Source organism: Synchiropus splendidus, chromosome 12 (genome assembly GCF_027744825.2).
Source record: "Synchiropus splendidus isolate RoL2022-P1 chromosome 12, RoL_Sspl_1.0, whole genome shotgun sequence".
Classification (NCBI taxonomy): domain Eukaryota; kingdom Metazoa; phylum Chordata; class Actinopteri; order Syngnathiformes; family Callionymidae; genus Synchiropus; species Synchiropus splendidus.
The window spans coordinates 16367558-16395000 of record NC_071345.1 but is presented as its reverse complement, the minus strand read 5'-3'; the positions used below and the strand labels follow the sequence as shown (position 1 = coordinate 16395000).

General features: G+C 40.7%; 1 protein-coding gene across 4 annotated transcripts in view; it reads left to right on the top strand.

Annotated features, from left to right (window-relative positions):
- Window positions 1-6969: 6969 nt before the first annotated feature.
- plecb (plectin b) overlaps window positions 6970-27443 on the top strand; it is a 94389-nt gene continuing 73915 nt past the window's right edge. For 2 of the 4 annotated variants that reach the window (XM_053880917.1, XM_053880918.1), the window contains exons 1-2: window positions 6970-7241; window positions 8974-9170. In XM_053880917.1, the coding sequence (XP_053736892.1) occupies window positions 8981-9170 (190 nt within the window). In that variant the 5' untranslated portion in view covers window positions 6970-7241; window positions 8974-8980. Of the gene's footprint in view, window positions 7242-8973; window positions 9171-14107; window positions 14405-27443 lie in introns of those variants that run through there. The other 2 variants (XM_053880926.1, XM_053880921.1) reach the window with 2 other exon arrangements.

Here is a 27443-nt window from a genome sequence, read left to right as displayed (position 1 = left end):
GTTATAGGTTCATTTGTAGGGACTTAAAAACCTTACTTATTTATGTCTTGGTTACAGGTGAGTGCATAGCACATCATGGCCACTGATATTTACAGGAAAGTCTAATGAATCCATATTTACACAATAAAGAAACAGCACAACACAGAGCACAAAGACAACCATGTCAATAGTGGGAGAAAACATCACACTTCTGTACTGTGAGAGAGTAAAAACAAGTGTAGTATAAGAGATTAAATCACACCGTGATCACTTTGGGCCCATACCAGGAGGACAGTACCACAATATATCTTGTTCGTAGTGGAGTGTGGGGCCTCATTTTTATATTTATCAGTACTGTACATTGGTGGCCACCACAATCCAGGCCTAAACCCCATTGAGAATCAATCTATTGACATTTGTTTAATTTCTAAATACTAAATAATTTGGAAATGGATCACGTTTGATGATACGATGAAAATAGCAACAAACTCATGGAGTGTGTTTCTGTTAAATATATTCCAAGTCGCATGCCTCTGTTAAAGAACATGGCTGCCCAATACTCTACTACACGCCACCTCACAGTTGGTCATCGATTGATCATTGGTATTCAGGTGTGTTTCTGGGATGTGTGAAATGGATTATCTTTAAAGACATGGTGTTTTCCTTCTTTGCTGTGGATATGGCCAGCAACGGTGGCAAGCAGTGCTGCTCGGGGAGATGTGACAGTTCAAACAAGCTGTGGTTCATTAAAGACATCCTGTTGGCTTCAAGGAGAAAAAAGAATCCAGAGGAACCCACTGCTGCCACGATCTGGCCCTAATGCCCACGCTGGCCAGACCGCATCACCATCAGAGCTGGAAAAACACAGCTGTGGTCAACCTTCTGCACAATGCCATTTTCATTTTATCTTTTCTTTTTTCCACTTGACAGTACCATGGGGGTGTTGCTAGAAAAAGCTGTACAGATGGTGCGCTATGATGTTTAATGCCACTTTGTAGTGGCGGGACCGTCACATACCGGCAAACAAACCACCTTGCTTTCATCCGAAAGACTCTCCCTCAGCCCGAGCTGTATTTTTATTTAATGAGACGGATTGGGCTCAAAGGGTAATAAGAGGGGGCAAACACTGGCTGTAACTAACAGCACTCACACAGAGGAAACATGCATTGCAAGCGAGCTTGGCTTTGAGTAAGTCATGTAATGAGCTGAAGGAGTCGCCATCTCGGTTGACTCATCGGAAGAAAGTCGATAGCTGCGGTAGGATCAGAAATTGTTGGGCTCCGAGTGGGAACTCTATGAATAAAGAGAAAGTAAGCAACGGCACTTGCTCCTATCATTTTCTCGGAATTAGGGTCTTATTGATGGGATAGCTGAGTGAGCAATTTCTGATTGCTAACTGGTATAAGGCCAACTGCCGTGACCAATGAGATGATATGTGGGCTTTTAATTCATTTCCAAGAAATGTTATATAAACTGTAGCACATGTTAATGTAAAGTCTCCACCTGGAACAGATTCTGGCTTGTGATTCTTTTATCTGACTGAGTTTGGAAATCTCAAAATATGCCTGAACAATGTAGGCTGGCAAAGAAATAGTTGCAAATTATTTTCGGGAGTATAGAAAATCCCGACACTCCTGAACCTCTCATCCGCACGCATCCGAGATCCGTAGATGAGAGCTTCACCCGAGAGAGAGAAATAAAAGAAGAAAAGCAGTGGTTGCAAAAAAAAGAAACATCTTCCTTGTTTTCAGCTTGATCAGGTCATACAACGTCTATGAGCTCAAGCAGGTAACCTAAGTAGCTTGTTCTACGGTGGCCTGAAGTGGACAAAAAGTATGTCTCACTAAAGAATGATTCATAAGAAAAGACGTAAAAAACAATATGCTGAAAATGTAATAAACCAGTGTCACAGATGTTTTTATTGTAGCCTAATTCCCCACCACCACCTACTTTTGCAAATAGTTTTTGTAACACCACTTCTCAAAGCCACCAAAGCCCTATCAAAAATTGTCCTCTCTGAAGAGATTGATTTCCTTCCGCATCTTCTTAAAAATATCATTCCAGTGAGAGGACTGATGTCTCATTTCTCTCAGTTACAGAGGGATCATCTGTCACTGGCATGAGAAAAGTCTGCAGGGATTAGCTGAAACTTTAGAGTACAACAAACACCAGGAAGTCACGCCTCCCTGAAACTCAGAAGTGTGCAACGCTAACAACGACTACTTTCAACTGAGCAAATTAAATTGGATGGCACTTCTTAAACTGTGGTACAGGTACCTCACTCATCTTCTCTTAGCCTCTCACATGCTGCCTGGAAATATCCATGCTAAATCATGACCCTTACAGTGAACTCCATTTGAATCAGAACTTTCCATATTTTCCACATTTATTCATTCTTGAATTTAATATGTTTCCATATTAAGTCATTTTTCAGTCTCGGCCATCATCCACAGAGTGCACAGCGGTTACTAAAACATGTTGTCGAATTGACACATTGTTTGTTCGGGAAAGTGCTAACTAAGCATCACATCTGTAAGCACTGTTTATTAAAACCCAGAAAGAGCCGGTCCAGAAGCTCAGGCCAACAACATGCAAGGCCTTTTTGCCAGTGTGTGTTGTATGTGTTCTGCAATACGGTAGCTGCGTACCCAGGGCTCCGGTCCAAACAGCTGGTGCCCATCTGTTTCTTCTTCTCCTTCTGCGGCCTGTGGCTGAGGCAGTGAGGTGCACTGGCATGCGGTGTCTGGGTCTGGACCAATAGCGAGGAGTTATGTGTGGCAGAAAAGTGCGTCTGTGTATTAATGCGGTTTATGGCCACTGAGTGCTCCTCTGTGTATGTGGTTTTACACTCATCTTGTGTGTGTGTGTGTGTACGTAAGTGTGTGTGTCCATAAGTCTGCAAATTATATCATGTATGTGTGTGTTGCATCCTGCGTGCCTGTGGCAATAATCGCACTAGATTTTCACGTTAATATAGGTCATATGTTACCACTCATTTCTGCTGCTTACTTATTGTCTTCTCCGTGATGCACTTCGTTCCAAAAGTGAGTCACTGTGGAGAAACTTCTCAGTCTTTCCATCTATTGTTTATGTAAATCATATAGATGGAAGAAAAATGATTTCCATGGATTTTAGGATTTCCGTCATTACTTTATGGCTTCAATGGGGTGATTGCTGTCTGAAAATATGTGCCTTCCATCGCACAAATACATGAAAAAAAGTCTAAGTCTGGTGATGGTTTAAGCAGAAAAAGGCTCAAAGTGGCTAAGGTGGTATTTCCTCTCGAGGAAAGAGAAGATATCCGAAGAATTTTCAGCTCTGGAATAAGCTGATCATAATAGATGTTATAGTTGTTGTGTCTAATGTCTCTCAGCTTATAGAGTCAATCAGAGTTTTATTGGCTTTGCTGGAGTGGAGCAGCAACACGTAATTTAAAGGCATGGTTAACATAAAGCAAGCTTAAGGAAGCCAGTGGAATCCACAACTGCTATTTTTACCATGAGTGTGGCCTACTTAATATCTCTCCACAACATCTGTCCCTCTGGTATACTTGTTTCTAATCATATCCTTCTGTGTCACTCCCCATATAAACCTGAGCATCTTCTCTCTGACTCTTTCAGCTCAGCTTCCTGCCTTCATATGGACGGTACTGCCATACCGTACATCATGGCAGCTGTCACTGCTGACCTTTTGAGCTTCTCTTTCACTTTAGCCATTATTCTGACAGTCGTCGTCACTTATCCAACCCTGTCTGCACCCTCTTGTCTGTCTCTCATCATACCTCTTCTCTTCAGCATGAACCTCCACCTGTACGGGGCTAGAATGGGACCAGCTTACATGGGCATTGAAAAAAAATATATTGGCTGAAAAACAGAATATAGGTATTGAAAAAAAGGATATTGGTTAAAAAAATAAATATAGAAATGCATTCTTATTTTTAATTTGAATGCCATTCTAGTTTTATCCCTCAATACAGACATGTTTCAGCCAATATTCTGTATTTCAATGCCTATATTCTTGTTTTCAGCCAGTTTTTTTTTTAATACCAATGTTCGTCTTTTGAGTTCTCTTCAAGGTGGCACTGTTTCATCGTGGAGGTTGGGAAGTCTGCATGTCATTTGCATACTGATGAAACGTTCAGTGTTCAACAGTGTTCAGTGTAGCTCATGCGCCACGTCGAAGATGTTGAATTCCACTTCAAAACCTCAGGTAAGTCATTTTTGTATGCAACACTGCAGTGTTAGAGATAAGTTCCCACCCTTTCCCACTCGTTCATTGGATCGCTACACTTCACTGCATGTTGTGTCTGATCAGCAGAGGATCCAAACAAATGGCCAAGACCACTGGGTCCTTCTTAATCAATCCAATGCATACATCTCAACTTAAAGAGCTCTGGCACATGAGATGATTCTGGTGTGACAGAAGGTGTGCTTGATTTGAGCATACTTGGCCACAATTTAGTACTTAGTTCTCTTAGTATTTGCGCATGCGCACGTTTCACCATGTCAGGTCTGGGGCTCTGTAGGCATGATGAAAAAAGAATATAGGAATTGAAAAACAGAATATTGGCTGAAGCATGTTTGTATTGAGGTAGAAAACTAGAATGTACAAAAATAAAAAATAAAAAGAATATATTTCTATATTTATTTTTTCTGCCAATATTCTTTTTTTTTCAATGCCTATAGTCTTTTTTTTTTGGCCAATATTCTTGTTGTCACTGCCAATATTCTGTTCTTCAGCCAATATTTTTTTTTTTTTTCAATGCCAATGTAAGCTGGCCCCATTCTAGCCCCGTACACCTACCCATCTTCTCCTCCTGCTCATCATTACTCTCACTGCAGATCATTATTCCACCATGATGGTCTTCTTCATCAACATCCTTCGTAGAAACAACGGATCTGTAGAGTGCCTCAAGGCTCAGTGTTTGGGCCCAAATTATTCTTACTACATACGATTGATACTGCATCTGTGAGGTGTCACAGCAAATAAACCATGTGCTGTTTGCGGATGACAAGGATTTTATCAATAGTGGAGAGGATCTAAAAACATTCAACACAATTCTTTCCCAATAAGGGAAAGTGTGGACTGTCGCTTAAAATTCACACGCTCAGGTTGTTTGAATGGCTGACTTGTAACGCTTTTGTCGGACACATGGTGTCAGTATTGTATCACCAGTTGGGCGATTTTTGTGCCTTACAATCAAGTTTATGTTTGAAAACACGATTTTTATTTTTCATTACATTTTTAACGTTGGTCGTTCATTAAAAACTTTTTCAGTGAGATAAATTATTGATAGTGTGAATCGGACGTCTATTTGGAACTTTAATAGCAAGTAATCTGATGTGTTTTTGATGGTGAGGGAAGACAGAGGTGATCATGAATAATCTTTTTAATGCCAGTCAATCACAAACCACGTCCTACAACATCCACATGGTGCAGTACACAAGGCTTGTCAACATGTAAAACTACATACACTGCTCACAAAAATTAAAGGAACACTTTTTTATTGGGCCTGGTATGAAATCAATTAAACCTGTCCGATAATTTTCTGGTTGAGAGCATCATTTATCACTTTCAGCTGTATTGGTGTTCATGGAATTAGCAACAGGTGCACTACAGTGGCAACAATTAGAAAACCCACAAAACAGGACTGGTTTTACATGTAGAGGTCATTTCAAGTTTCTCCCACTTGATCTTTTTTTGGCTGGTTTGCCACACGTGCTGGTTTTGGCTTGAGTAACTACTCTACTGGCGGATTCCTTAACACTACAGAAGTTGCACAGGTTGTCCAACTTCTCCAGGACGGTACATCCACATGTGTTGCAGCAAGAAGGTTTAATGTGTCTCCCAGCACAATCTCAAGAACATGGAGGAGACTGGTGGTTGTTCTCGGAGAGCTGGACAGGGTCGTAGAAGGTCCTCAAGTTATCAGCAGGACCGATACCTGCTCCTTTGTGCAAGGCGGAACAGGCTGGGCACTGCTTGTGCCCTACAGAATGACCACCAGAGGGCCACTGGTGTGAATGTCTCTACCCAAACAATCAGGAACAGACTTCATGAAGGTGGCCTGAGGGCCCGATGTCCTGTAGTGGGCCCTGTGCTCACTGCCCAGCACCATGGAGCTCGACTGGCATTGCCTCAAGAACACCAGAATTGGCAAGTCCCTGTACTTTTCACAGACGAGAGCAGGTTCACCCTGAGCACCTGTGATAGACGTGAAAGAGTTTGGAGAAGACAAGGAGAACGTTATGCTGTCTGCAAGATCGTTCAACATGTCTGGTTTGGTGGTGGGTCAGTGATGGCATAGCCATGGAGGGACGCACAGACCTCTCCTGCGTAGGAAATGGTTCTCTCTCTGCCATAAGGTATCGAGATGAAATCCTTGAACCCGTTGTCAGACCCTACACTGGTGCAGAAGGTCCTGGTTTCCTCCTAATGCATGACAGTGCCCGGCCTCATGTGGCAAGAGCATGCAGGCAGACAAATACACCACAACACTGGTCTTCAAATGGTCTGGTTCTGGGTCCCATCTCCACCACTAAATGACAAGTAGTGACCCAAAGTAAGAAAGAAAAAATGTCTTTTATTTATTAAATTAATATTTAAGAAATACAATAGATGGTTTGAATCTGACATAACACACAATATTACAATCTAATGACGGATTTTATAGATAGAAACACGTTGTTTTGCCTGCAGTTTCTGTGTAGTTTTTACCTTTTATTCTGTATTCACAAACCAAAGAGCATGTGCAGAATTGGCAAGAGGTGAACCAGTCGGACTTTCTATGTGATCCCGTTACTTCACTTGGGTTGTGAACCGCAGCAGCGTCCTTAACGGCAGGGGCGACACATGCCGCAGCAGCGGCGCACGCGGCAGAGGACTGCAGCGGCGGCCAGGTCCGGAGGACGCGGCGTTGGTCCGGTGCTGCAGCCACATCGTGCTGCCGACATCTCATCAGCTTCCTCACAAAAATGGCTTTCACCCTACACCTTCGCACTGAACCGCCGGTGTTGAATTCACCGGGGAGGAATGTTGACGGTGCTGACTGCGGATTCCGCACCGGGGCTCGTCTGTCCAGTTTGAAGGAGCGTCTAAATTAAAACGTTACACGACACACATGTACCTCACCGTCACGCACACACACCCACCCACACTCCGGCTTCCGGTTACTGTATTTTGACCGGTGACCAGCTCCCGGAGCCACAGCAGCACCGCCACATGGCTGCGTGACAGTCACTTGGCCCCGGCTCTGCAGGAAGGTAGGACACTTCCCTCCGTATCTCTTATTAAGGCGGCAGAAACAACGCTTTTAAAACCAACTTGACCTCCTTTCAGTTATCAATACGACACTGCATTATTTACCTGATCCTGCGGCGGGTGCCATCTTGGCAGTTTGTTTGGTGTAGCAGATGCGCTACGTTGTTTAATCCTCTGTTTAATTATTAAAAAAATGCCAGGCTTGTTCACATTATTTACACCTTATACGTTTTAACAGACAGCTATATCTTTAATATAGTGTCTTGTACTACTTCAGACCCAAATCCTGCACAGTAATTCTTTCAAGTACATCAACACAGGTGGTGTTCTGTTGTTGTACTTACCAAATAGTGAGTTGAACTATGACCCCAGAGAGCATCTGGCATATATTGTGTCATTGTAGTAGTAAATATGACCTGGTAACTGTGTCACTTACTTTAGAGATACTCTATTGTACTGTGGTTTAATGCCGCCTTTGCTTGTCATTTCAAATTGTCAGGAATTAAATGAGGAAAGAAATTGAACTAGCATGTTTTGCAAGGCAGATATTTTAATAACCCTTTCCCAAAAGTAATGTAGCAACTTTGCAACTCATTCATTTTACTTACTGAGGCAGTGAGGCTCACTTATTTGAGCACTCTAAGGTAGGAACACAGAAGCAGAGCCTATCGCACTGAACTGATGGTGAGGCAGCACTGACATTGCTCACATTCACATTCACACTCAGTCACATTTCCCTACTATTAAAACAAGAAAAAAAAGAAAAAAAAACGCAGTTGAGATCTAGTTCTATTAAACAATCACTCCAAGTGTTTTAGGAAGGTCAGGAAACGACACGTTGCTGAGTGCGGAAGTCATCTTGTGGTGAGAAGAAGAGATATTCCTTGGTGTCCACCTACCTCATCGTCCCTCGGCACCATGACCCCTCCCCATAGCAATGAGCCATCAGGATGCTTTTGGCTCAAGTGGTCTCCTTGCAGTCGTGCCCTTCCGTTTTTGTCAATAAAAATAAAAAATCAAAGTGTGAATGTATTTCAAACCCTACTTGGACAGGTAAAAAAATCCACCTGAACATAACCCCGGTAATGATCGAGAGACATACATTACCTACTGTATATTACCTGTCATCAAAGTGGATATATGAAGAGTTAGTATTTCTAACAGTAACTTCTCTCACTGTCGTGACCCTTTGTATCATTTATCTAATCTGAGTAGATAATTGTACTTGTTTACATGTTTTAACGTCTGTTGAGACGCATCACTCTCACATATAACAAAGTTCACATGAGACATGAAAACTCAACAGTGACAGTGCAAAGTACCAAATCATCTATTTTCTCCTTGGTCGATGGATCCCTACAGTATATGATACTGTTATCATAATGTACGGTCCCTCCCTTGAGGCTATACAATTCCATTGAACTCATCTGCTTACCTACATATGTATAATCGCTGAATATTTGGTTACAAAAATAGTACAAAAAAATACAGCCTCTTAAGATATATGTACATATTCAGGTGTTTAAATTGGAATCCTAAGAATTTGGAAAGAAGTGGACTTGAGTTCATCATATCTTACTATTGTAGGAAAAAATTGTACTGTACATATGTGCTTAAAAGTTGTTTTTTTTTTTGTGTAGGGTGTGCCGTATTTTCTACAGGGGCAATTCTGTATTTAAGAGTATGTTGTCATATACTGTATGTGTCTCAAATTAACCTTCTCATCTGCTCCAGTTATAAGATGGCAGCCCGTAAAGGCAGCCATAAAGATTCATCTGTGCCGGAGGACACTGAGGCTGACAGTGAAAGATCCCCAACTCCAGGAGACACACTTCCCTGGAACCTGTCAAAACACCAGCGGGTGAAGCGCTCCACATCAGCCCATGGTGAAGTCCTGGATCCCGCAGAGCGAGCTGTGATTCGCATTGCAGGTGAAGCTGAATTTATTCCACACATTCACTCAAGTGAATTTTAAAAATGATTCATGGGTTTAAATTGAAATCACCAATTTGTTGTCGATAATATCATCGAATGTATGTAAGATTGGCAGAGCAGAATATTTGGGGTTAGTTGTCTGAGCTTCTCCTTATGAACTGTCCGTTCCATGTTTGTCTAGATGCCTGAAAAAAAACAACCTTTTCAGCTTCAAATGAAGCAAATAATGGTGTTACAAAAATCTAACTGGGATAGTCTTTTGATCTGTGTCTTCTTTCTTTCTTCTTGGACAATCCTTATGAAGCTTTTTTTAATGGTTATCCCCTAAATAATTTGCATATTACATTCTAGTCCGACATCATGACTTATTGAATCAGTTGCAATTGAAGTATGATCATGGCATCATTATGTATCATTGTATCATTTGGTTTCTTGTGACTTTAAATAACAGAGTATTGACCCTTGAAAGGGATTCTGCATGTGAAGAGAATTGTTCTGCCGGACATTTTTTTGCCTGTTTGTTTCCCTGAAGACTAGTCAGATGTTTTGAACAGCGGAACAGGAAGTGCACTGTCTGGTCTTCGTAGTAATACAAAGGATGTTACTAGAGGATGCGGATAACCAAGCGTGAGGAGTGGCATGGCTGAGACAATAGCCCCGGATGAAGTCCAGTGAGACTGCAGGGACACTGCACAATATTATTTATTTATACTTTATATTAGCTGCCACAGTGCTGTGATGTCCTGCCAGCCCCCAGGGAAGAGTGAGAAACCTGCTCCTTTCTTCAAAGTCATTAAATGTTTTACTATTTTATGAGGTACTAGCAAACCGATGTCTTATAACTGGCTTGATGGTGTTGAAGTAACTTGTTTCGACTCATTGAAGCACAATGCTACTGGTTTGAAATGTTCACAATATCTACTCAATATAGGAAACCAGATTAATTTGAAAATCATCAGTCTGTCTGGTGTATTTATGTTGCTGAGTACAGTTACGACCAAACCTCCCAAAACTGGGATCTAAAAATATACCGCAAAATACAGTAATAATAGTAATAATAATAAAATGGAAACATATGTATTCAAGCTTAGTTCAGTGTATAAAGCGAAAGCAAACTCGTAATAGGTTGTTTTTATTACCATTATTCAGGGTTTCCCAAAATAAGTTCTTTAGTCACTTTCAGTTGGACTTTGGAGGAGATTTACTGCTCGCATTATGGCCTCAGGTCAGTGCAAGAAAACAGGAAAAGGTCACAGTTCATGGCTGACGTCAGACAGAAGTATGAAGAAACATTTCAGTTCATGTGAGACTGAATGAAGTTAACACACTAACTGTGCTGCACTTTCAAGCCAACCAAGTATTGTTGCCGATGTGGTACAACACATTAGAACCACATATTCTTTTAATGTCCTTTGTGTGTGTTACAACTTATGTCAATGATAATTGTACAGTTTTTAATCTGTCAATATTCTGATGCTTTTTAAAGCCATTTTTAAGTATCTAAAAATGCTTTTCAAAAGTAATGAAACAGCATGATAGTACATTATATGGAGAACATTTTCTTGGAAATGCATCTAGGAGTCGTTGCATTTTCTTCTTTCACCAGCAGGGGGCACTGGTCCTTTAATAGAAAGTTGCTTGGCTCTCACTGAGACATCACCTCTTCTGGAAAATATGCTCCATCACCCACTCCCGTCTCAAATGGCATTAACAGTGTGCTCCTTGTGCAACAGTGTTCAGCCTTATTTTATGAGACAATGTGTTTTATGCCCCATGAAAGAGCCCATCCGGAATAAATACTTGATGTCTTATCCCTTCACTTTGACTGGGTGTATTCATCCTTCCATTGAAGCTTGGCAACAAAGACTGAGGCGCTTATTAAATTTGACATTCTGGAAAATGAGCCATAACGAATTTGTGGTATGTCTGCTGCACTGGATGCTGAGTCAGCCTGACGTCCAGTAGAGGGAGCTATTATGTTTCTAAATGGATCCGAACGAGTGCCTGGAATTATCCAATCTAAAATGTAAATTTGGTTAAATAGAAAATATGGAACTTTTTTTGAAGACACTAGCTGTTACAAAGTTGTGTTAACTAATGAGGATGAATTATGCATTTCAGCTTTTGTGGCCAACTGAGGAATAGCTGCATCATTGATTTACAAACTCCCCTGCCGCCAGACACTTCAAGGTTAAAGTCAGATTGTCCTGTGTGCTCTGGGTAAATTATTGTTGTGTATAGTGAACAGAATGTCTGTTTTTTGCACTATGATGATAATATTTTCAATTTGTGTGGAAGAATTTTGTCATTTTGGGTGATTTGTTTACTCAGAGTACATTTACATTTTAGTGAGTGATGGGGACTGTTTAAATCAAAGTTGTTTAATGTTTCTCCCATCTAGCTGCTATAACCACTGCCATGACTTATTTGTTTTTTATAAACACTAATAATCAGCCATGCTTACATGATACCAGAAACCAAATTCCAAGCCTGCAGATTTAGTTCAAAAGCCATTTTTAAGTCTTAAACATACTGTGCCTTGTCACACACAGTGCTGATGTAGTTGCAGTGACAGCACTCATGGTGGTGTTGTCCTTTTACTGCAGTAATTGGCGATTGTGTGAATGATCAGTATCTCTATCTAGTGCCATTAGGAGGAGCTCAGTCAATTCAGAAGTGAATGGACAAAACATCTGTAATGTTTGGATATAATGTTTCTGTCCGAAGAGGTCTTCTCATACTTCTCCGAACTCACAACACCATGAAACCCTCATCCAATAATTGGCCACATAATCGTTGCTGCGCACCTGCAATCCATGATTCAGGCCCCACACATTTCTAGATGGCAGCTGCAAATTGTAATTTCATAAATCTGCTTCTTGTTTCCGCTCAGGAAAGCGTCACGGCTGATTTCAAGTTGGTCTTGGTAGAAGACAAGTACTTGATCTGGTCTGCGCGAGGTTTCCTTTTCACAACTCAAGTCATTTGTGCTACTTCATGCTCTTCACATTTAGGATACTTGGCTTGCAAATCATGCTGTGATCAAATCCCTTAGTTTTTACTTTGTTCATCATCTTTTTTTTATGTTCCAACATAGAACTCTAGGCTTGCTCAGGTGTTGCAACATAGTTCGACCATCCTGCTATGCTTCATGCTTCCACATGCTAGTTTTAGTCAAAATCCTTAAATGTTATTTTCCTTTTATTTATATTTTCTGAATCATAAATGTGTGATGGCTTCTCTTTTCTTGCTACATGGGTTGATCTATGTATGATATCACACTCTGTCCTGCTAACAATGGAGAACACCTGTTGCTCCAACTTCCACAATGCTTGACCAAGTAGCCTTGATGCATGTCCCTGTGAGGATCATGGTGATATAATCATTCAATATATCAATAAGGTCACCTGTCAACAAAGCAAATGTAATAGATCCAAATTGAGGTTGCGAGCCACATTGTTCGCTGGAAAGTATTTGAATGATGTGCCCTCCCCATTTGTGGTAAAGGCTGGTGGTTTATTGACCTTGTTGCATTATGTTCGGTTAAACATCAACTTTTTGGGATGAGCAGTGGAGTGGACGCAATTTCAAATGGATTGCAAATGTTTTATGTATTGTTCATGATGTCTCCAAAACAAATACATTAGGTTGGTCATGGCTGCTGCGGGGATTAGGCACCAATCAAGGGCGAACACCTTCGCTCCCCAAGAATCCTTAGCTGGACGTCAGGACATTGTGTGTCTCCTCTCTGGCTTGAGCGGTGGTGTAAGTATGACATGGAACGACAAAGATGTTGCCGGGCCGACCTCAACACATTTCTGTACCACTACTGATCTGCTTGACAGTGAATGGACTCTCTTCCTCTGTGGAACTGAAGAAGGTTAGAGGGAGGAGCTGGGATAGATCTGTCGATAGGCTTCAGTCCCAGACCCTTTAGGTTGAGGCATACCCTATTTGATCTAAGTGTATTTTCTCTCTGCCTTACAGTTGAGGATGGGTCCTGGTTGTTGACAGATTGTCAGAGTTTGTGTCTTTTTTGGAGTCAGCTCATTCTCACTCTCATGGCGTCAAATAGCTACTAGTCGAAGTGAACGTTTGCGTCCCAGAGTGACGCAGAATTCAGCTGTCTGCATTGTATGGTGTTCAGTTGTAGCTTTTCTCCTGACCCAATACTTGCTGACGCTGTGGGCAACGTTGCGATGCACACGATGGGTTCAGGTGGAGGAGGATGAGTTTCTGGGGCAACACCTAAGAGGAAATGCCAAGAAGACGGTCTGATCCAACAGGCTAGTATCTGTTAAGTTGTATATGCAGTTTCTACAGATAAACTTGTGACATTGTTGATATTGATGAACAACAATACAGTATATGTTAATGGCTTTTAATCACGTCATTTTTCCACTGGAATCTTGAATGTTGGAAGTAACTAGTTTGCATTGTGGCATCCATAATTAAAATGATTCTACTTGAAATGACAGGAAGTTTTTTGGCCTTTTTACTTTTGTGAAACTTGGCATCCAAGTCCTTGCTGTTTCGATACAGTATGTTATTGAAACAGTATGTTGCCAATGGCACAGTCCTCCAAACTGACACAGACAAACTGATGATTGGCTTCAGTTTCCTAGTGGATATAACATTTACACTTCAATGGATGTGCATGAAGCAGCTTCTATTTTAGTCTCTCATAATAAAAAGTCTGTATTATTGATGAATACACTCTTGATTCTGACACCTAAAGATTACATTTCTTTAATTGTTTGATGGACTGACGATTGTTTCCGTTCCACACTGCTTTTCATCCATCTCACACTCATTGTCCTTTTGGAAATCCCTCCCCTTATTGCTGCACTTTTTTAACTTGGTCAGCAGCATTCAGGGAACGACTGCTTTACTAGACGGTGTGTCTTTAAGAGGAGGAGTCTGGTGTTTGTATTGCTGTTTCTCAGTCAGTGTATGGGAGGGTGTATGATACCAGAGGGGGTGGCACTGGGCTGTGGAATGAAGTTTGGAAACTGTGGAGGTTTCACACACAGCTGAGAGACAACACAGGCTGCCTCCCATACACTCAGAGGAAGAAAGTGACTCCGAAGGGAGAGGAAGACACTGATAGGAGGAGGAGGAGGAGAAGAGAGTGCCGGCATGGCTATGTACGAACCTGCCTACCTGCCTCCAAATGCTGAGGAGCAGGACTTCATCCAAGCTTATGAGAATGTGAGAGAGAAGTACAAAGGTAAGCTGGATGAATAGATGACAGAGTGGGATGTTTATGTAGCTTTTTCCTCATTTGTGCTTTTCCTACTGTTCATTCTACACAGGTGCAAACACGTGACTGTTTGCACATGCTCTCTCACTGCTGTGTTTGTCTTTTAGCTATGAATGACCTGTACTGCTGAGTGTTTTATAGAAAGAGGCACATGTTTGCTGTCACTCTCCCAGACTGTCCCTGAGTGTTTGTTGCAGTTGCTACAGTCATTGGGATTTACATGAGTGCTTCACTTTGATATGAGAGCAAAGCAGCAGGCTGGCTCTCTTGACCTCTGAACTTGATGAGCCTCTGATTGTCATCCTGGTGCAAGGCCTTCCACTCAATATGAACAGGTGCTCCTGAGCAACAGTAGAAATTCATTAACTCTGATACTCATCTCATTTCATCCCCTTGATCCCCGCGAGACAGAATGCTTTTGTTGGATCATAATGTTTTGTTTTCTTTGGGCATTTGACTGGTCTTGCACAGTATGATGAAGCAAAGGTATGTTATTCTTCTTATTCAACACCACTTTCAATTTCAGTGGGCTACCTGAACAATAAATAGCCCGGTTAAAATACTGAGTAGGGTGAGGTCCTGCCATCTAAAAACATACTATGCTTATTTGACTATTTGTTTCCAGACTATGACAAGTGACTCATCTTTGACTCACAGGTCACATAAGTTAAGGGGTTAGGAAACTTCTGTTTGCTAATGACTGATGAATAAATCAGTTGAAAAATTCACAACACACTTGGATCATTTCAACCTCGTTTATATATTCCAAAGAGAGACAATGTTCTTTAAATCAACAAAAAAAACAAAAAAAATAGAAATTGACCAATTGATCTGACCATTATTTACCACTGGAGGAAGCTGCACCGATACTTTTGAATGATGTGTGTTTGAATACTGGTGACCACAAATGCTGCATTATGATGTCATCTTCCCCATAAAGATGGTCAATGAGCTCCCTCACCTTTTAAAAAAGAACCAGGTATAGTACTCTCTGTGTTGTAAGGAATCTTTCATACTATGTTCTGGGATCTTCTGATTAGTGTATATACTTCACGCTAGACACTATTGCTCCTATGAGCTCCATCTTTTTGTGATGTTCAGGCAAAGTAAAGGTGCCTTTACCCCCTTGTGACTCAAGGATAGTTGTGAGTATGAGGGTACTGTTGGTAAGCAAACAGTGCACTGTTGTCATTGTGAAAACTCTGGTCATGTCGTCAGCACTGATCCAAAATCTAAAAATAGACTTCGGGCTTTATGGGAAGGTCTATTTTCTGAGGGTAGTCTTGTTGTCTGGAGCCAAAATACTAGCAATGAGTCACTCAGTAAATAAACTTTTTTTTTTGTTTGTTTTCACGAAGGAATGTGGCGGGCACTTTAACAGTCCCTTATCATCTTTTCATGTTTCTCCTGTGTCGTTGACCTAGGTGCAACTTGTCACTCCACAATAAACTGCCTCTCCAAAGACCAACCAGGCTCCACCATTGTTACCAATGAACTCGACAACATATGAATTAGGCTTCTTTTGAAATGCTCCCTGCAGTTGTTGGTCAGAAAGGTGAAGAACATGGCTATATTTAGTGATTTTGTTGTCCATGGCTCTTCACGTTATGAGTGTGTCAGTGTTGTGCGTAACAGAAGGTTATGGGAACCAGGAGCTAGATCTGGCAGGTGTTTATTTTCCAGACGTTCCTCTGTGTTCTTGCCTTGACACTGTCTGTGCTGCTTGCTGGCCTTATTAAGGCACGCTAACCATCTCGTCTAGGAGAAGGAGAAAACCTGTTTCTTAAGTCAAATATAGCTTTTGAAATGCTGTGTGCTTTACATCAAGGATGAACACACAATATTTTCATAGTTAGAAATGTACCGATTTGACCATTGTATTAGACAGTTTCAGGCTTTATTTGCCTTTATTTGCTTTTTTTACTGCACAAATTTAATTTTTGCAGCTTTACATTTGGGGACAAATTTTGTGGATATCAACTATAAACTGTCATGAAAATTATTTTGTGTCTTTACACGAAGTATGTTTTATGGATTTAAGGACTTTTTTGCTGTTTAGGTTTCAGTAAAGTCTGGTTTTCTTTAATAGCCCATGAGGTAAGCATTAGTGTGACTAGATGGTTGAATGTTTTCCATAAAAGTAAATTGATGTGCTGCATTATCATTCAGGTGGTTTTCATAAAAGCCATTTTTAGTTGCAGTGCTGATCATCCTGAGTCCTTTTCTGAATACAGCCGCTCTCTTATAAATAACTGTCCCTGTTTATTTTTGCATTGTGGATCACCTTGTTCAGTCCAAACTTGTGTGATATCTAGCCAGAACTTTCCAGTTAAATGTCTGAAATATGAGAGACTGTAGTTCCAGTTACACTTACCTGAGTGCTGTTATCCTATAGCCTTTTTCTTTTTGAATTATTTCATTTTATTATTATTCATTATTATCATTCAGTCATTCATCGAATGTTTTGCAGCATGCTTTCCAAACAAATCTGATCAGCCATCATTGGGTGAACACATGATTTATGTAGAAATTAAAGTAAACGTGGGCTGTTCTGCTTTTCATTATGAAGGAAGTGTTAGGATGGACGCATTATAAGCCCAACAGATTTCTGGGTGTGTGGGCTACGCTGGCTGTGTGACTATACAGCCTGAAAATGCACGGCACTCAGGTTAATGGTGTTCTGGCACCTTTGTCACAGGTCCAGTATTGGTTTTCTCCACTGTGTCTGCTATAGCAGGACTGAGCAGAACCAACTTTTAAAATGTTGATCCATGTTAATCACTCCATGGTGTGAAACGGATGCTGCAGTGTTTGGCGGGTGATTATAACATTATGGCGTCTGAGTGGGTCCTCGTGAAACATTTGTTCTGGTCCTGCTCTCTGGATCTGCCATTTCCAGCATAAAACAAGAGAGCAATGTTCTGCTAGTGGTGGTTTTGGGATTGCCCAAGAAAGTTTGGAAGTTGGCTTTCTTGTTCTGATCTAAACGAAACGTCATTCATCAAACATTGCCGCTGCTCTGTTGGCTCTGGACGGCAGCTGACTGAATGATAAGGGCCTGGCTCTGCTCCCAATGTATTCTAATGTCTTCTAGCAGCTGATGTCAAAGTTACAAGGCTTTCTGAGCGGGGGATTGCCCCACTCAAGTTCTGGTGACTGCTGAGGGTGCAAAGCCACTGCTGGCATCCATATTGTGTCCTGCTGGGCTCTTTCTTATGTCCCACAGAGCTTAAAATAACCCCTAAATATAGGCTGACTAGCCCACCAATTAAGCAGTTATTTTTGGAATGCTTTTCAATACCATACATTTACTTTGCGGCTGCGAAAATACTGCAAATGATATCTGAATCGACTAATTCGAACCAAATGGCAAAAGAGCAAGTCAACCACCTTTTCCTGTGTCTGTCTTCAAGTACAGCTACCCACTTCTATTTAGAGTATATGAGGTGTAAAGTGATGTGGGAAATGATCGTGACGTCCATGAATTAAGCCTTTAAAAAGCTGCCGGACCTTGGCTGTATGTTTCAAGAGGTGTAGTGTAAGATTAGATTTCCCATAAACCTTTTCTGATTTGACATAAGTCATTCTAGGCTGCGTAAAGGAACGTGAATAATGCTTTTCTTGTAATCTGCCCCTGTTAGGTTTTATTTTCTGAGCAATGGCATGTTGCCACAAAGTGAGTGACAGAATAGTAGCGACGTTTTCCACCACAGGGACTGCAGAGGCTCTAATCAGCCTTTTCCTGGGAGGATGCTACCCTGAAGTCACTGCCATTTTTACTTTGAATCTAAACAACATGCTCACATTGCTGTCTACAATGGCTCCTCATTTTGGCCGTAAGGCTAAAAAGTCGCAGCATTTTCATTTTTAATTTCCTATTCATACGTTTCAATGAATGTGAACAGCCGTTTTTTTCCCCGTTCATTTCAACTCCAATTTACTCTACCGTTAAATTTCGGTCTCATTTCTGATGGTCATACATTTAATTTAATACTTCGCGTTTTTATTCATACTCCTCCAACAACCACACTGCAGTCAGTATTTTTTGTTTGGAACCACAGACAAAGACAAAATAATATGCCTTGATGAAAGGAACACAAATAGCTCAATAGCCTTTTCATGTTAGGTGTCTTTTCCTGATCATTTTCAAATAGCTGGTCCGACCTCCTGGTACTTTATTGCAGTGATCCTCCATCACTGAACGCTTTTGTATTTAGGCAGTTGTCTGTAGGGTAGCGTGGTGATCCTGTGGATCCATGCGAAGCACCCGTAGGTGACTAGTCTTTTATGGGGTTTTGCAGGTATTGCCACCTATTTCCACAATGTGACAATGGTATGAGGTTTTCATCATTGGTCTCCAGGTTTGTTCTCTTTAGAGATGCACAGAATTGAAAATTTAAAGTCAAAGCCAAATAAAATTTTAAATGCTTGGCTAAATGCCAGATAATACTGAATGCCGAATATTCAATGAGGTTAAGATTTTTACAATTAAAAAAAAAAAGTTGTATAAATAGTCGAAAGAAAGTTAATGTTTAGATAACATTGCTTTTCAAATAATAGGCTTTGGTGACTCTTCGCAGCCTAAGCTGAATGTTGCCTTTTTTTCACTATTCAGTCGAATATGTTCGGTCCCTAGTTCTTTTCGATGAAGAAGAAACATGCTTGCAATGATCGTTTCTAAGGCTAATACTAAAGGTTTGATAGGTCAGTTGATAGTCAGTTGACACTACTACTTTGGCTTATATATGTGCTTTATTTTCACATGGAAAGATTTTAAAATTGTATCAGGATGACAAATAAGGGAAAGGAGCGGTGCAAAGGTGTTAAACTTACCTGTATCTGGAAATGTTCAACTCTTAGTAGAAAATGCATTCATTTGTTATGGCTGATCTTTAAAAGATTTTGGGGACATGCAGATAAAAACTCTTCCCTCTGGAGTATGTATTGCCAGTCACATGCCACTCTAACAGAAAAGGAAAAATCCCAGTAATGTCATCCAACTGCTGGTTTTTCCATCATATCCAGCATTGAAACAAAAACCACTCCTTTAGCTTCGGAGCAGTGAGTTCAGATGTTGAGTTGTAAATCAGGAGGTGTCAAGAGGTTTTTTCCCTTTGACACTTTCATCTAAGTAAGCATTTCTATCTTTCAGCATATCAACATGGATACAGCCGAGGTCAAAGGTTACTCTGGGGCAGGCTTCCAGGAGCTCAACAAGATTCCTGCAGTGCCTTTTAAGGGAGGAAGATGAGCTCTCGAGAGATGCTCCCCACTCCTGTCTTTCCTATGAATCATTTCATTCTCTCTGACTTAATCACAGAGAGGGGAAGAGAGGAGATGAGTAATGTGATAAAATAAGAAAACTTTAAACGCTGATTATGATCTGTCGGGAGTTGTTGCTACCTACTGATCAGTTGGCCTGAACTGGATTCAGAAGTGACACCAAGAGGCGTCTGTTTAAGTTTAAAAAAAATATATAATGAATTTCTTGGTGTCAATACAGTAATGGGGATGAATTAAGTATCTTATAAAGTAATGGCACCCCTCGATCAAAGACTGCAGTTTGCTTCCTCTTGCACAATTGTTATCTATAGAAATGTATTTTTAAAAGAAACAAAACAAAAAAAGTAAACTGGTTAGCCTCACTGATTTTAAGGTCAATATTGAAAACACGACAGTGCATTGAAATGAGTGTGGGATCCAATGCATACTACGCAATTTCTTTTCCAACACTTGCCTCCTGTCTGATTAAAAGTGAGGACCATTTCTCATAGTCATACATGATGCTGAGTCAGAGAGATAAGCATTTGCAGTTTCCACTCAGCAGTGCTGAAGTTGACAGCACTAATGTGATGGCTTGTTTCCTTTCAGATTCTGTTAGCAATGCTTGGCTTACAAGACTGACGTTCATGATATTAAAACATTCTTCAAAGGGAAGCTGACTTTCCACCTCAGGTTTTTCTTTTTTTTTCAAAGTTCCTCCCTTAACTTTACAAGATCTGGAGCATGTGGCACTGGCCATGAAAGTGGGGGAAAGACTGGAAAACACGTTTCTGTGGAAAAGCCTGAAAATCCTTGTAACACCTGGCTTGTATCTGAAACACAGCCTCACTGTGCCGCCACTGTTTTATAAAGCGGGAAACGGCCAAGGCGTAGTGGAATAGTAGTCTGGGATTATAGCTTCAAGGCCCCTTTCTGCTAGTTAATTTTGATGAGAGGAAAACAAAAACAACCTGGAGTAGTACTGCTAAGTACCTGGCGCCCCTGCGCACACAAGCATTTCCGCCGTCTTACTGTAAGATGGATGAGTCTCATAAATAGCAGGCGATTTTTACCAGCCATCTCTGTGTGTGGCTGCCATTGTTTTCACCTTGTGAAACAGTTTCTTTTTGTCGTCACTCTTGGGCTAGATTGTTCAGAAGGAGCCAATGTTACAGAAGCTTTTTTATTGGCTGCCGTTTGTCTGTCTAGTTGTGTTCATGGAATGTCAACAGAGGTTTACAGACTCTGAATATTTGACCTCTGTGACAAAAAGAAGGAAGTTGTCTTTTTCCTTTTTATTTTTTATGTGAGTGGTGTGTTTGTATAGTGTTTAATCTCCTCAGTTTAGTGTATCAGGTCCCATCAACTTTAATGGGAAAGGAGCTACTGTTGAGAGAGAAAGAGGCGTTTGACATGAATGTGCCTGTCTTTTCTTATTTTGTGCCATTCTGGACTAGGTGCGGTGGTGCTGTCAGCATAGCAAAAAGGTCAGTGGGGTGTAAAAGTGCATGAGGATCACTTGTAAATTAGTTTGGAAAATGTGGTCCAGTCATGAAACAAATTTGACAAAGTTCTGAATTTGAGTCACGAACTTGTCGTCTTTTATTTACACGAAAGAACAAACAAATGTGCTGTTTTCGGCCGCCTGTCTGAAGTTCTGACACCACAGCCGGTCTCAGCTGCTTCTTCACCTGTGATTTCATCAGATTGATGTGACAAGGCTCAGTATTATGGCGGTATGATATCCATATATAAGCCACTTTGTTGTATAAGCTGGAGGATTCAGGCCGTGAGAAAAAAGTAGCGTCTTATAGTACAGAAATTACTCCAAAAACCTTTCCGCTTTCCAATAATTTTTTTCTTGACTGTTTCGGTGTCATTTTGGTTTCTGCTGGCAAACCTAGAAAATGCATACTAATGGTCATTTGTATTTAATGTACTTGGATGCCCTTCACATAGTGGCCTTATATAAGATAACTCAACTGTAGGTTGAGTTGTAGGTAGGTTGGGTTTTCATTTTGGTAGTCATTGTTTGTATTTTTGTGGAAATACCACCAAAAATAATGCAAGCAATTTTAACTACGATGATGAGCATTTTAGAGACACATTTAATTATTATTTTTTATTTGCTTAATTGTTCCTCCAAGGATTCGATTTTCCAAAACAGCGATGCTGGTTTTAATTCCAAAGACTGGACAGTACTTGCTGCCTGACACTGGAGAGTACTTGCTGGCCATGTGGTCCAACTGGGATTAATAGAAGAGTGTTCATTCAAGTGTCATATTGGCCTGTATATTTCTAGAATAAAAAAGTGGAATTATAGGATTGTTGTGTGTGTTGGATACAAATAGGTTGGAAAGAACCCTTTTATTAGGTATTAACAGTATTGCCAGATAGTGATGTGTCCTGGCGACTATTTCTTTGTGTGATCTGTCATTTCCTGACACAGGGAGGGAATGACTTTATTGCTGGTCACTGGTATTCAGGACAACTGGAGCCGGTAAGGCCGTCACCACAAGGGCTTAGAATGTCACTGCAGGTCACCCCCACACAGCTGACGGCGTGGGGAATGTCCCCACGTGTGCGTGCATAAACACACCGACATTCTACGGTTGTCATGCACACACATCACCAGAGATTTCGCAGATACCTTTGAGCAATTGCGTGATACATTCTCCCCACTTTGCAGTTTACTTAATCTCTTCTGGTTTAAGATGCCAAAGATAAAACCTTGTTAATGCTGAATACCGTTCAGGCTGCTTTGACATTGCTTCAGTGCGTTGGGGAGAAGAAAGTACCCTAAATGGCTTGGCTGACTCAGCAGCTTTTCCGAGCTTGTATTACATAAATGGTGCAATTAACTATAGAGTTATAAAAAGCATCGGGGTGATGAGTTGGCTTTTGACTGAAGGACGCCTTATGCTTTGCTCTGTTAACTGGTAGGTCTCCACTGGGTGTGGTGCACTCCCCCAGGGCACAAGTCAAATGGCAAACCCTGGAAAAAATCTGTCTGCTTTGTTATCTCACAGCTGAAATCACTGCTAATTTTGTCTTTCCTGTATGACCGTAGCTGCACTCCAGAGCCTGCTGTCGGCCAGCATAATGTGCATTTTGATGCTCACCGGTTCTATTTCATCAGCGTCCACTCGCCTCTGAAATGCCTGAATGAGTGGTATGAAGCATTATTTCACCAAGCTCTCATGAAGCTGTTACGGCTGTTATCACGGTTGAGGAAATACTGCACTGGAGACGAAGCAGAAACACGAAAGCTAAGACGGCGGGGTGGAATTTTTTGACCTCACAATCACATCAATCATTCTCAGCAGTTGCATTTGCCGCCTGAAAAATTCACAGCGGAAAGCGAGGAGTGATGGCGGTATTCTATTCATGCTTTAAAAACAAATACTGCGCCTGGTTTTATTTATGGTTAGGCTCCGGAAAAAAGAGAACCCAGCATCTAGTGAAGAATTATGCTAACATCCAGTGAACTGCCGTTAATTTACTGAAGGGCTGTGATATTTTGTGAGCTAGACATGTCTATTTATGTGTAATAAGGACATGAATCACGCACGACTTCAGGCACAGCAACCAGAGTGAAGCAGAAAGATGGTGAGCCAGCGTGATTGTGGGAAAGAGGAATGGATTTGCAATCTTTCATCCCTAAGGATAGGAGGTCCTAAAAGGGGTTAAAAATGATGACTCCACGTTTTAGACATCCTTATATTATAAGATGTTTTAAAGTCAGGACTGGTAGTCAGATGGCAGGATTTTATCAAACTGAGCTGGTACATTACACATGCTTATAGAGTAACCCTTCAGTGTAACACGGGCTAAGACTTTTGTCTCTATTATTTATTACTGATTAGTGTTGAAATTCTGGTGATCGCGTGTGGAAGGATGATGCACAAGTTTGTAAAGAGGTCAGATTTTTTTTTAACCCCAGTCCTTTGGGTGTCGCCTCTTTGGCATTAGTCACTGCACATACTCAGCATTGAGGGTACGAGCTTTGCATTTCTATCTTAATCATGAAGTGTGCGGCGCATGTCACGCAAGTTGTCCTTTATACAACTCCATCCTTAGGATTGCAACCCAGGAAGGTCATGACCAGTAGGGTCCATATGACTCCTTAACATGTAGAGTAGGTGTGCTATCTATCTATCCTCTCTTAGATCCTCTCTTAGATTTGAGAACATATATTACCATACCAGTGTGTATTCCTGCAGCTCTCACCCTGTGACCACTGCGATAGGCTTCAGCATTCCCCTCAACCCTGACCTGGATGCCTATATTTACATTAAAGCAAGTAATTATACTAGTTTGTTTATGGTTTTATATGTGTTCAACCCCGGAAGTGTTAATACATTCATCATTCAGTTTTCATAAATGTGTCTTCCTCTGACTTCTGATCTATCGAGGAAGGAATAATAAATATGTCCCTTGTATTTTAAAGGCAGAAGTGTTGTGTTGGACTGAACCTGCATCACTTTAAATTATCCTAAAATGACATATTGATGCAGTTATTCTGTGCAAACCAGTTACATTACTGGGATCTTTTAATGGTGGCTTCCACTTGAAATCTTGTTCTTTTTAAGGCCACATATTTATGATCATTGTTCACCTGACTTTGGCTGCTATGCCATCCTACAGCCTGTTGATCACAGTCTTCAACAGTATCACTTCACCATCCAGCTGTTCCTTTCGCTGGCACAGTCTTTTCAAACTCAATGTACTTTCCCTGAAAGCCCTCAGGAGGCAAAGCTTGGCAAAGGCACTCTTTCCAGTCTTATGTGAGCATTCAACATAAGGCCTTCTGGAAGTTGTTGAGACTATATTAAAACACAGAACGTTGGCAGTCAAAGGGAGTCATGCATGTCCAAATTGTGTCATTCATGTGTTTGTCTCAAAACTCATTGAATGATGAGCTGACTACTAATAATTCATGTTAAATGAGGGCATTGAAGATTATTATTTTAGATAAATATTGCCTCTAGTTCTTCTGGGGACTGAGTCCAAGTGCCTGACCCTTAACCCACTGTTCTGATTTGAAAGCAGAAGTACAGCCTCTAGTGGACTGTTGTCCTATTACAAAACATGAAAGGCCTTCATCGTGTTTATTATTATTTTTTTTTTTTTTGCTTTTTTGTGTATATGAATGAATGAATTGTCCTCTAGAGATTGAATAACTCTCTTTATATAAATGCCATTTCTGTCTGCTGTCCGCATGAGGTGTTGTATAAAAATGACATGTTCTACCTAGAGATGGTTTTGGTTGATTTCCAAGGCCCTGAGTCATGTGTGGGAGTTGGACCTTCGGGCCGGTTTTGCCTCGTCTTTATGCGGAAGGTTTTCATTTTTCCTGATCACTCCCTTTTAAAAGAAGACGTAGCCAAGTGAAGACGTTGTTGAACTTTCTCTTGTCTGTTAAAATGGCAATCTTCACGGTGTTAGACCTCACAGGAGTTAATAGAAGCACATGGCCTGTGACCTTTATGGGTGTGGTAAGGAGTTGGGTCATTCACTCCTTCATTTATAATAAGTTGTTTCTCTTCTTCCCAAAATTAAAATAAAAGTTAAATAAATAAGGATAGGATTTAGCAGCTGCATTTTGCTGGCTTGTCAACATGGACAGCCAAGCAAAGCACGCGCATTCTTCCTCAGCACTGTTTATATACAGATTTTCTTCAGCTTGTCTTGTAAGCCATGACATCAGCAAGAACATTGCTAAGGGAACATGGCTGCAGATTCTTTTTTTTATTATTCATTTGATCAATTGCAAGCTTGAGTTTATTAGTCCCAACTTCTGTTAATATCTCAAACCTGCAACCCAAAATTCAATTTCTTTATGGTCCTTATTTTGGATTATTAATAATAAATTACCCCTGTTGTGTCCTGTGCCTAGTAAACAAATTGGATCTGTTTTTAATGGCAACAGTCATTTGTTTTTGAATAAATGTTAAATTAGGTAATCCTCAAAGGATCTTGTAATGAATTCACTCCCAGTTTTAGTTCTAGAGAAGCCATGAATTAGAAGAAACTTGACTCTCTTTGACAACAAGCCAGACATTTGTCTGCGTTGGCACATTGATTAAAGTCTATTTTACAATGGCTGGTAGAAAAGAATGCGTCTGACGGTTGGGTTTCCTGCTGAATGGATGCTCTAAGCTTTTGGGTAGGAGATTTAAGAGGCTGTGTGACCTCAGATAAAAGGAATGTTTTATCAGGCCCACTGCAACATCATCAGTGACAAGTTACAGCGAGGTGCCTTTGTAGACTTTGAGGGGTAAACATTTTAAACTGGATCTTCTCAGGAGTGGCAACAAATAAAATCCTGCTGTAAAGTTGAGAAGTTATGATCCCACTGTAGCTCTCCACACAAGCAAACAGCTTGACAAGAGCCATGATCTGTATCCTCCCTGTTCCTTTACGCTGTTCCCTGTGGCGCCAAATACCTTTAAAAGGTCACTGGCATTAAGCCGACCAAGACGTTATTTGTTTTCACTGTTTTCATTCTGTGTGTACAAAAAAATCCGCAATAATATTTAATCTTCCATATACAACCATAGATGCAGACAAGTGTGATGCTCGGTCATCATAACTGGGTCAAACACTGTCGCCGTCCTGTAAGGTAATCGTGGCTCCAACTCAGAGGAAGAGAGCAGAGGAAGTTGCGAGAAAAATATCAGCAAAGATTTGCGATATTCATATAAACGTTTATGTAAACCAAAGACCTTTATATATTTTTTTATATCAACTGTAAAAAAATATACAGTTTTGACACAGCTGCTTGATAGGTTGTTATTTGTTAATGTTTGGAAACCACGTGTATTGCTTTCGGTTTCAGTGCCCGTTTAATGTGAAACATCTGTCCAAAAGGTTAAACACCCATCGTTACCACTTCTTGTTCTTAGCCTTGGACATTTCAGGTCCACTGGTGCAATACCAATGGGAAATGAACAAGAGTGAGGAGTAATGTCTGGGACTCATAGTCTTAAAGTGCATTTGTGAAAATCAAAATGGACCTGGTGAAGAACAACCTAATGCTGACAGTTTGTCTGGGGAAAGAAAATACATTAAAAAAGATTTATTCGTCAGCTACTTTTCAATTGCTCACATGTCAGCGAGGAGGAAGAGCATGTTTGATGTGGCACTGAAATGAACCTCGACTACTGCTGGTTACATGCTCAGTGACATGATTAGAACATCCAGCTGCCATGCAACGGTTAGCAACTTCTATTATCTTCTCATCTCATCAATGCGTAGACAGGAGCTGACACTTGTGACGTCATCGAGACACGTAATGGTTCTTGTTTAGTGCAACACTGTGCTGAGTTTGAAGTTTTACATGTATTTACCATTCTAATTCTATAGCACCAACTTTGTAGACGATGATATTTGATCATTTCCTGTTGAATATGTATGCTTAGTTCCCCATCCATGTTGATATCTTTTTAAAGGTTTGTTAGCTACAGTTATTTGTGTCTGGACAACGTATTTGTCTCATTTGTGTAATATTATTACATATTATTATTACATATTAATTTTTGCTGTTTACTACATAAATCAACCTACAGTGGTGCATCATATTTAAAGTTTCTGAACACTATCATGAATCGCTGCAGTTACTCGTTTTGAGCTGTTGTACAACTTCATGTTGGGGAAAAAAACACGCTCGTGCTTTAAAATAGATATTCCATAAAACTCCACGTCATACATGGGGATATGCCGCAAGAGAAATAAGAAGATG